Raw genomic sequence first — 10,969 nt, forward strand, 5'->3', positions numbered from 1 at the left:
GCAAGCCTATAAGGAGGGGAGGGGTCGATTGGCCCTTGAACGTTGAAAAATCAAAACTATTTTGTTCAATGAAAACCTTAGGATGAAATTGGGCACTTTAGAAATTAGATTCTCCGCCTTCCCTCTTCAACAACTGATTCTCACCTCCTAATAAGCGAGTTCCCGGATTATTCCATCCCTGTCCAACGTTAACGACCTTCGCCCACCCCCTCTCTCACCCCCGAAGCCATTTTATCCAGACTCATATATTCAAGAGCACGATCAGCTGTATGCAGTCTGCAATCATAATGTTCCCGTAGTCTCACAATACTCTTCTGGGATATTTCACCTTAATGAACTAGAGGGGTAGGTGTTGAATGACAAGACGGGTGGGGGAGGGGTCTTTGTGGAGGAAGTTGAAAGCTGAGGGCAGTTTATAGTGCTTTTCAATCACAGGTGCCCAAGAGGGTGGAAGGATTATCTTTTTCTGACTGAACACCAGATACATACGCCAAGTGAAAGAAATATAGAGGGGTGCAACAATGGGAGCCTGCCGCTTTCACGGAAACAATGGAGTGACAAGTCCTTGTTTAAGAAAGGGGTCCTCCGGAGCTTCTGTGGATGTTGGGTGACGTCAGATTGTCGCAAGGGACCAGGAGGGGTGAAGTTTTCATCTCGAATATATGCAAACCTCATTCCCATATGTGTCAACAGTAATTAAAGATTTCAAGAGTGTTTTAGCAATCAGATATAAACCAGGAACCGCGATAATGTCGTCAGAAGCACTTCTGTCATTCGGAACACTCCCGTTTGATTCAACGGGTGTTCCAAGTGTCTCATCGATTGGTAGCCTAACTGCGAATAAGATGACTGGAGCGTGGTGTTGATCATATCTTCATTATGGCAGGGATCGATAGTGTACTGAGTGCACTGAAAAACCATCGATGTTAAAGCCACACATAGAGGGTCCCAGGAGGTCCCATAATAGATTGTGGTCAACGTTTACCCCAGTAGGTGTTAAGATGATGTCGGTTACAACAATTTACCTCTTGTTTGGGTTTGTGTTTTAAGTCGACTTTATGCACAACAACTGGACCTACAGTTTAAAGTGGGATCCGAACCACTATGTGCCTCCACCGGGTATCGAACCCGAGACCCCTTGATTACAAGGCGATGACGCTACCACTGCGCCATTGGGAGGTTCTAATTTACCTCTTGTATTTTAACACCACTGGGATTTAATCGAAATTTGGTGTGAACCTGAAAGTCGCTAGTACCAGGCACGTATCTATACTCCGTCCCAGCTAACTGTGGAGCAAGCAAACGAAAACAAGTCTCTGCTCAAGTAGTAACGCGAGAAGGCTCCACCAATGAACACGTAAGAGGAACGGACTTGCGTGGAGTGGGGGGAAAGCGACTGAAGTTACCAGCCTGCATATCAGCGTCTACTGCTTCGCTCTGGCCAATAGATTTCCCTCGCTTCTCTGACGCTATGCGCTGCCTTGCTCCACAGTTAGCTGAGACAGGGTATAGAAGGGTACGAACCAAGTGTCTCAGAAATAATAATAGTAATAGTAATAATATTTCTTTTTAAAATTAAAACACTAATTCTATTAAATTTAATGAAAATAACATTAATTAGAATATGTAAATTGATCAATATTGTAATCTAAAGCTATTATTCCATGAATAGGTAAAAAGACGGTATTAGATTATAGATATAACAGCAGGTATTCAATATCTAGCTTACGTGTACTCAAGATCGCTAAACTTTGTATAAAAATAACTGTCCGGGTAAGGCAATTAAAAATGCTTCATACATCAAAAATTGAATAAATATTGAATAACAAGAAAGGATGCTAGATCAAATTGACTAAAACTAAAGTTTCTGTTTAATATTTTATGCATATCATCATTAGTGCTTATAAATATATTTTTGCTATTGTCCATCAAAGCTATATGATCCCAATCTAATCCTTGCTTTCTAGTAAGTTCGGTAGAAACAAATAACCCATGATTATACAACAAATACTAATTTTCATTATTCAATTTTAGAACTTGGTTAATCTCTCAGGGGCCGTACGGACCCCCTGAATCCCCCTCCTAAATACGTCCTTACCTATGGCCTCTGTATGTAACATTTTTTTTACAATGTGTAATGTACAAACGACAGTTTTACTTTCTTTTTACTTACTTCACACATCCAAAGCAAAATAAACACAATGATTAAAGCAAAAAATATGCAAAGAGCTAGCGTCAAAATGCATCAGATATTGGATGCAACAACAATACTGAAACGCATCTTTTTTGTAAATATTATCATATTAATTTACTCGGAAAAATGCATAAATTGTTTTGTACACTTTTTTGTAAATAAACGCATAGTAAATGCAAGAAAATGAATTGAAGTTTCTTTCAAGTACAAAAAATCATTTAGCTCATTCATTACAAATGTATCGTGTCAGAAGTATTGCACAAGGATGAACCAAGAAACAATTGCATACAGATTTCAAGTACATAAATTCAATTTGATGTAGTTTCTTTTTCGTGTACTGAGTACCATAGACAGGACTTATAGCTTTTATCCTTTCCGTCTAAATCTTTCTTTTATCGTAATAACAAAGACAACATTGCAAAAACGATTCCAGTTGATGATGAGGGCGATAAATGATTGAAATAAATTGATGAAGGGTACTCAGGACAGGAAGGACTACTACACTCTTGCCGGAACTTAATGCCAGAGCCAGTGGCTAGATAGTAAGTCGTCCAATCTACGTACAGCCACCAGCAATAAAAATGGGACAACTAGATCCTGAAATACTCTCTTCCCTGTAAGGCGTTATGTGTGTTGCCTAACTCTGCGGCGGTGGTAGAAGTTGCTATTGAAAATTTGCTATTAAATCCACTTATCGCCGTAATACATTGCAGGGAATCGAACATTTCATAATCTAGGTGTCCTATTCTTAATCCCGGTGACTGTACAAAATAATAATAACAATAACTTACCTACACCTACGATAAGTTTAAATTCCTTTATTTCATCTGGGTATTGATGATATAACATAGCCACGTGTCAGGCACAACAGGCACTGCCCTATGACACGAACAACGTTGCCAGTACACCCCATTACATACGTAAACGTTAATATGAATATGTCATAACTAACCCCATAAATCGTCTGTATAATGCATAAAATGTGTAATAATTAATGGTTCTTTTATCAGTTCGATAATACCCACAGAGATCATGGATATACACAGAAAATTATTGGAAGCGATATCTTTTATCCATGTTTTTCCATACTTTATACAAAAACTTTCACACATCTTATTAACGTTTTCGTTTTCCTCACACTGAACATTCACGTAGAAAATAATATCCACACAGACAAAGTTAATACCCAGTTGTTGTTGTTTTGTTTTTTTAAAAAAAAGCAACATAATTCTCTAATTTGTTCATGAGCAACCAAAAGTTGTTTGGAATTTAAAATGTCAAGAACGTTTTTACGTTAACATAGTGTAAAATTTTCACAAGAATATTGGGAATAATGTCTGCTATGTAAGAGCGGTTTTCGCGTTGTGTCAGCTCATCGAGTTCCATCGTCGCTGTTATTTGGTTTTCTAGACTTGGTTTCGCTAGTTGAATTTCTCTATTCCTTGAAGGAGGACGAGAGAGAGAGGGGAGAAGTATAGATAGAAGGAGAGAGAGGGGAAATAAAGAAAGAGAGAGAAAGAGGAAAGAGGAAAAATAGACAGAGAGAATTTGACGGACCACGAACACTACAAAATAAGGAAGTGTGAATATCCAGTACAAGCTCTTTTCATTATCTTGTTACAGTTACATTTTATACATAGTTATTCTATTTTGTTATTAACATTTACACGTCTTGTTGAAGAAAAGGCTTTAAAAGTTATGGGGGGGAAGAGGATTTTAGTCATTATAAGTCTTTGTTACTTGATCTCTCACATAAAACTCTAAATTTTAGAATTCTCAAAACATTGGAACGATTTTAAAAAAAGAAAGATAGAAAGAGATTTAAAAAAACAAAGAACATCCTGGGCATGGGTGTTCTTTGTTATTGTCCCTTCATCAATTTCATCACATCATCACTCATCCTCATCTTGGCGATTAGCCAAAAGTGGCACAAAAAGCGAAGTAAATTAAACCAAATCAATCAATCAATCATCTACAGGTACTTAACTTTATTTCTGTTATTAACTATTAAACTAACAAGATTTCTGATTTTTTATATACTCTGTCTCGGGTATCTCTGGAGCAAGTGAACGAAAACAAGTCTCTGCTCAAGTAGTGACGCGAGAAGACTGCACCAATGAACACGTGAGAGGGAATTGGATTTGCATGGAGGAGTTACCAGCCTTCGCAGCAGCGTTTACTGCTTTCCTCTGCCCACACGATTCCCTCCCCTTCTCTGCCGCTATGCGCGGCCTATCTCCACAGATTCCGGGGATAGAGTATAGCTAGTTTGAAAACTGAAAACCCCATCGGTTGCATACTACCCTCTCATTCTTATAATCATTTCATGGTTCTACAGCCAACCTCTTTGGCGGAGTGGTTAACACAGCGCGGTACGGTCCGGGTTCGAATCCTGGCCTGAGCATGGGTGTTGTGAGTGTCCCTTCATCAGTTTCATTACATCATCACTCTTCTTCATCTTCGCGATTAGCCAAAAGCGGAAGAAAAAGCGAAGTAAAATAAACATAATCAAATAAGTTTGCACAACGAGAGCAGTAGACCCCTAATTGTTACAAGAAATGAAAATGCTTCTTTTGAACAGCAAAACAAAAATAATAAGCTGTTATGAGGAGGAAAAGAATCCCCTCAATCCTGAAGATAAAAGGGTTTCCACCCAAATTATGTTCCCCTAATAACGATAAGAATGAAAAATGTTGCTCTAATAATTAGTATAAGGGGGGTTTGGTTACCTGCAGTAATTAACCTGTAAAACTTAAAAGGTTCCCTCAGTCATTGTAAGAATTAAAAGGATTTCCCCACTACTTTCATAACAAAATGTTCTCATTGTAATTACGTATAAAAATTATAAGAGATGTTTCTTTGTTGTTTTTCGTACCTTTTATGGAATTTTGAGACTAATTGCACAGTTCAGGATCAATGATGATTTTGGTGATTATATTTTTGTATTTTCCTTCATGTTTGCTTAATCGGAAAGTTGAGGATGAGTAATGATTAGATAGAACTGATTAAGTGACACCTACAAAGATGCACCGGTACTCGAACCCGTAACCGTCGGTTGCGAGATTACGAGTTCAGAATATGCACTGGGCCAAAGATGCGATATTATTAGTATCTGAAAAAGGGCTTTCAACTTTAATAAGAAGTCCCTATACCAGCCACCCTACAGAGAAAAATCCCGGTCTCATCTAGAAATTCAAGACGATACTGAGATCGTCTTCTATCTAGTCAAGAACGAAGCAAGTCTTGTCGAGATGAGACCGTGAATCTCGGTCTCGTTTAAGACTTTGGTATGATATTGGAATTTCTTAAAATATTTATTTACAAAAATATAATATACTATATACTGTGCGACTCATTCAGACATACCAAGCGGACATCAACCTCATTATTTATGGATAAGACATATTTTGTTTACCCATGAGCAGAGGAGTCAGTCACCCTGCGGAGGATGACCCTCATGAGGGCAGACCTCGCTCTCACTCAGTGTTTCTTTCTTTCCGGAGGTTCTACCGCCCTCAAACAAAATTGTTCAACAAACCTAAAGTATAAAACTTTTCTGCTACCATTGTTTCCCTCGCATCGGACCTCATTTCTTTGTGTGGCGAATATTTTTGCCTTTATATTTATTTCCCTCTGTAAATAAAAACGCCCACACTTGTCCAATCTTACAGAAGAAGCGGAATAAAACTGGCAACCGCACTAGCCTTGTTTCCACACCAAAAGCGCAGACTTGTTGTCATCAAAGCCGACGCGATATTTTCTTTCTAATTGATACACAACAGTATATTTGTAAACGATAAGAAAATCGATTGTTGAGTTAAAGGTGACTGAAAAGTGTTGAGTTAAAAAAAATCTTTATGCGATTATTAGAATCTAGCCACCGCATTGCTCTTTTGTCTTCGAGAATGTAAACGTTACAGAAAAGTGGTGGTCTACAAAAGACAAGATGCATTTGAGCTGCATTGCAGTTGTAGCAGAGGGATATTACGGTTCTTTGCTGCACGGCAAAAGAAAGAATGAAGAGAGCAATATACTCTTATTTTAGTGTTTCAGTGGCAGGACCTAGCAGGAAATCGGGGGAAGTTGTATTCCTTCAACACAGTCTATCGTGGGATCTTCCAGTTCCAGCTTGCATACTTCGAAACCATCAGGTGCAAAAGAAGAACGTCACTACAACAAACAGTGGGAAGAAAAGTACAGTTGGCTGGAGTATAGCGAAGAAAAAGGAGGCGCGTTTTGTCAACTATGCTAAAATTTCATGAAGAATGACGCAAAAGTTCTGCAAAGGACAGGTGACGTGTTCATAACTGCTCCTTTTACATCTTTCAGAAAAGCTTTGGGAAAAACTGGGAAATTAGAGAAACATGAACACTCTTCAGCTCATACTGTGAGTGTACAAATGGAAAACCTCAAAAGGCAGGCTATGAAGAAACCCGTTTATGCTCAGGTTGTCCAACAGATTGAAAGTGAAAGAGTGTTAAACAGAAAATGTTACTGCACATTATTTCCCACTTGTAACGCTCAGTGTCAAACTCATTGACGAACCACGAACGACAACTGGTAATTCTCAATGTTAAACGCACATATGTTGTATTTCGCAGATGATATTCACAACGCCCTCCCAGTTCTCAGGAATGCCCCCCCGGAGCAAATTTTCTGATAGAAACACTGCTCTCACCCTCCGAGACTTATGAGGGTGAGGGTGAGGGCGAGGGAGGTTGAACGAAAATGACCACTTCTGCCCATGAGCGCCAATTGGCCTCTGTGCTGTCCGGTTACATATAGCTATCCATCAGGCAAGTATCTAGAAATATGTTTCGGGTGGTCCGAACCAAGTGTCTCAGGAATAATAATATTATTATTAATAATAATAATAATAATAATAATTATATATCAAATTAATACCAATTATAATACATAAATTAATATTATATTATGATTACACGATTAGGTAAAAAGACTGCATAAGAATAGAGTGCATACTCATTACGTAGCTTACCTGTAGTCAACATCGGAATAATTTATAAAAAAACAAGTGCCCTGGCAAATCAAATTAATGTCAAATAGATGAATAGTTGAATATTTATCGAATTACAAAAATGATGTTACATGTAGTTGGAAAAAAGTAAGTTTCTGATTAAAATTTTATGCATATTATTTTAAGTAGTAGTGTACATAAATCTTCTTTGCAATATAATTCAAAGCCGTATGATCCCAATATAATCCTTGCCTTGTAAAAAGTTCAGAGGATATGAATAACCATCGGATATGCAACAAATGCTAACATTTTCATTACATAATTTTAGTACTTGGTGAGTCTTTCGGGGGGTTCGGACCCCATCTTAAATACGTATTTCCTGTCCTTCAAAGCCGTATGATCCCAATATAAGCCTTGTCTTCCAATACGTTCAGAGGAAATTACAACAAATGCTAAACGAGTATATTTTCATAATTAATTTTCGTACTTAATAAGTCTTTTCGCTGTGTATGTGTGTGTGTGGGGGGGGGGGTCCGGATCCCCTAAATACGTCCTTCCTGTCCTTCAAAGCCTTATGATCCCAATATAATCCTTGTCTTACAATAAGTTCAGAGGAACTTATACAACAACGGCTAAACGAATATATTTTTTTCATTATTTAATTTTAGTAGCTACTCGATAAATCTTTCTGGGGGGGGGGTGTCCGGACCCCTTGGACCCCACCTAAATACGTTCTTGCTATCCATGACAAAATCCAATTTTTCGAGTGTTCGTGGATTCGAAACGAAGCACCAAAGAGAAAAAGTTACTTTAAATTTTGCAAAATCGTTTTCCAAATAACTACGAAATTCCAAATTCTGAAACATAAAATCTGCTCAGAAAGTAGGTTCAGTCCCGATTAGCTTTACTGTGCATAATGTGGACTTAAAGCAACACATCAATCAATCAATCAATCAGATGAATTTTCATGTAGTCTCCTTTCGATGGTGGATCAGGTAAGTTTCAAGAGACGGGCCTACGACAATAAAAAGCTTTCACCTGATAGATCCTCAATTTAATAAAGTATACCTAATAATTATTATTTGGGTCTATATTTTATTAATAATTATTTATTATTACATTACATATTGTATTTAATACAATATTTTATATTTTATTCGCGGCACTGTTTGCGACATTTTTGAAAGCGAGACGAAAAGAAGGCCAGGCCTTTCGAGACTGTCGAGACTAGCCAACCTCAGTCGAAGAGCGGTTAGCACAGTGCGTAACGATGTCAGGGGTCTTGGGTTCGAGTCCCGGTATGGTGTTCTTTGTGAGTGTACCTTCATCAATTTCATCATATCATTGCTCATCCTCATCTTCGCGATTTACCAAAAGTGGCAGAAAAGTGAAGTAAGATAAACGAAATCAACAAGAAACAAAGCCGAGAACGAGACAGACCTCGTCTTGTCTAGACATCTAGTGTAGAAAAGCTGCACTGTCTCGGTCGAAAGAGTTTTGTTCAGTGAAGTCATAAAGTGGCGAGTTGGTTGCTTGAGAAAGCGCGTATGATTAGGGAACGTGTGGCTATTTCTGCCCATCGCCATAATGCATGGTGAGAGAGACAGCTTACCGATGCGACTAGAATAAAGACCCGGCTGGACTTGCGTGAAACGAGCGCCTCAATCTGTAAATTTCCCGCGAGCATCCACTCTGAAGGAATGACCACTTTGAAACCGGGGGGAGAAGGAGGAGGGGAAGAAATTGAGTTGATCTTGATGGAGAAGTTGTGCGGCGACAAAAGAACCCCCTCCGGAACTTTTCTTGCTGGCCGTTGTCTCCTTTCACGCCGGGGTCAAAGGGTTGAACGCGTCCGCTTTCCGATCCGGCCAATCGAAACGCTGGGCGGGGTCTGCACCTCGTCGCGTTCAGCGATTTGCTCGCGCCGGCTCCTCCCACCGGCCACCTTCCCGCGTGACGTCATCGGAAGTGGGGATGGTAGGTGCACGGTAGGGGCGGGGCGGCGGTCAGTGTTAAGGTGAGCGGTCAGTGGGCAGGAGCTAGGATAGCATCCGTGTTATGTGGTGACGTGGTCGAGAGTTTATCCTGAGACTGTTACGCTTTGCTGCTTCATCTTGTAAGGACATTGAGACTAGGATGGATAGTGTGTTCGGTATGGGAGTGCGCGTCGGCGAAGAGCTTTTCCCCAACATCTCCGGCGGTGCCAACGGACTTTCTGCGACCCAGGACGGCTACGCCGCGGGGAAACAGGCCGGGAACTCGCCGGCGAACAGCGACCACATCAAGCGGCCGATGAACGCCTTCATGGTCTGGTCCAGGATCCAAAGACGCAAGATTGCCCTCGAAAACCCGAAGATGCACAACTCCGAGATCTCGAAGAGGTTAGGAGCAGAGTGGAAGATGCTTTCGGAGCTTGAGAAGCGCCCGTTCATAGACGAAGCGAAGCGACTACGGGCCCAGCACATGCGGGAACATCCGGACTACAAGTACAGGCCGCGACGCAAGCCCAAGACGCTCCAGAAGAACGGGTACTCGTTCCCGATACCCTACTTCCCACCCGTACCCGCAGATCCGCTGAGCCAACTCCACGCTGCTTACTTCGACGACAAGTCCCGCCTGCTCGGGTACCCGACGTCGGTCCCGCATCCGTACTTCGGTTCGGCTTTCGACTCTGTGCACCTCTCCAAACTGGCGTCCTCATCGCCGCCGACGAGCACCAGCAGCGAAATAAAGGCCACCACGCCGCCGACAACATCTTCGGTCGGTGCGGTAGTCAGTTCCCTGTATTCGTCCCTCTACACCAAACCGGGAGGTTTCTTCTCGCCTAATTCTTCTTCGGCAGCTTCGCTATTCCAGTGTCCACCAGCGGGATACCCTCCATCCTCCATGGACCAGCTTCGAAGACCCGTGTCCGTCATCTTCTAGCCGAACGTACGAACTTCGAACTTTACGTGACAGTGATGTGCCAGTATTATAACCATGTGTACGCTGTAGTTTGTGGTGATAATTATTATTTTGTACAGTAAAACACTTCATTATGCCAGCCAATGGGCAACGTGAACTGTGGATAAATTGTGGTTTGTCGTTCAAAGAAGACAGGAATTCTGGGTAAATATTTGGACATAAGTTCTCCGTATAAATTGTAACTTCTCCAAACTTACATTTATTTAAACAAAGCAGACTAGTGCATTAAGCAAACAAAATTGGAAATATTTAACATAAGCTTTTTTGAAAATATATACCAAAAGTTCGTTGTTAATGATAGAACAATATACAAACATTATTCTCAAGTACGTTTTCATCGTTAGTTCTTTAAAGTATTTAAATGTTAAATAAATCGCCTTCTTATAAAAGAAAAATATAAATGTGTGTAAATATCTATAAATATATTCAATGTACATTTTGTTTAATAGATATTAAATGTGTTTATTAGTTCTATCGTAAATTAGATGTTATTATTTTTATTTCTAAATTACATCTAGTTGCCTAATTTTTTTATGGGAAAAATCCAGGTTTTGAAGGTTATATGATTTAGGTGTGCAAGTTCTTAAAAGTATTGAGTAATATTATGAGAATAGGCAATATCATTATTACTGCATAGGATGTGAAATTATGAAGGAAATTTGAGTGTGCGAAAATAGTTCATGCATATTTGTTAACAAAATTTGCGTAGTTTTTATCTTTATTTTGAAATTACTATTCAACTAGTTTCACTTTATCACACATTAATAATTTGGTGTATATTGCACATAACTAGAATATTTACATTTAAAAATCAAATACTAGAAGTATTAAAG

General features: G+C 39.7%; 1 protein-coding gene across 1 annotated transcript; it reads left to right on the forward strand.

Annotated features, from left to right (window-relative positions):
• The first annotated feature begins 9,196 nt into the window (after positions 1-9,196).
• LOC145988402 (transcription factor sox-3-like) lies at positions 9,197-10,542 on the forward strand. Its single transcript, XM_083123284.1, has one exon. The coding sequence runs from the start codon at positions 9,309-9,311 to the stop codon at positions 10,095-10,097; it is 789 nt and encodes a 262-aa protein (XP_082979410.1). The 5' UTR covers positions 9,197-9,308; the 3' UTR covers positions 10,098-10,542.
• The last annotated feature ends 427 nt before the right edge of the window (positions 10,543-10,969 follow it).

Source organism: Lepisma saccharinum, chromosome 5 (assembly GCF_977018435.1).
Source record: "Lepisma saccharinum chromosome 5, izLepSacc3.1, whole genome shotgun sequence".
NCBI classification, from domain to species: domain Eukaryota; kingdom Metazoa; phylum Arthropoda; class Insecta; order Zygentoma; family Lepismatidae; genus Lepisma; species Lepisma saccharinum.

Bases quoted from the DNA above. Each gene is read 5' to 3' on its own strand.
- LOC145988402 (XM_083123284.1), top strand. From the start codon at position 9,309: ATGGATAGTGTGTTCGGTATGGGAGTGCGCGTCGGCGAAGAGCTTTTC.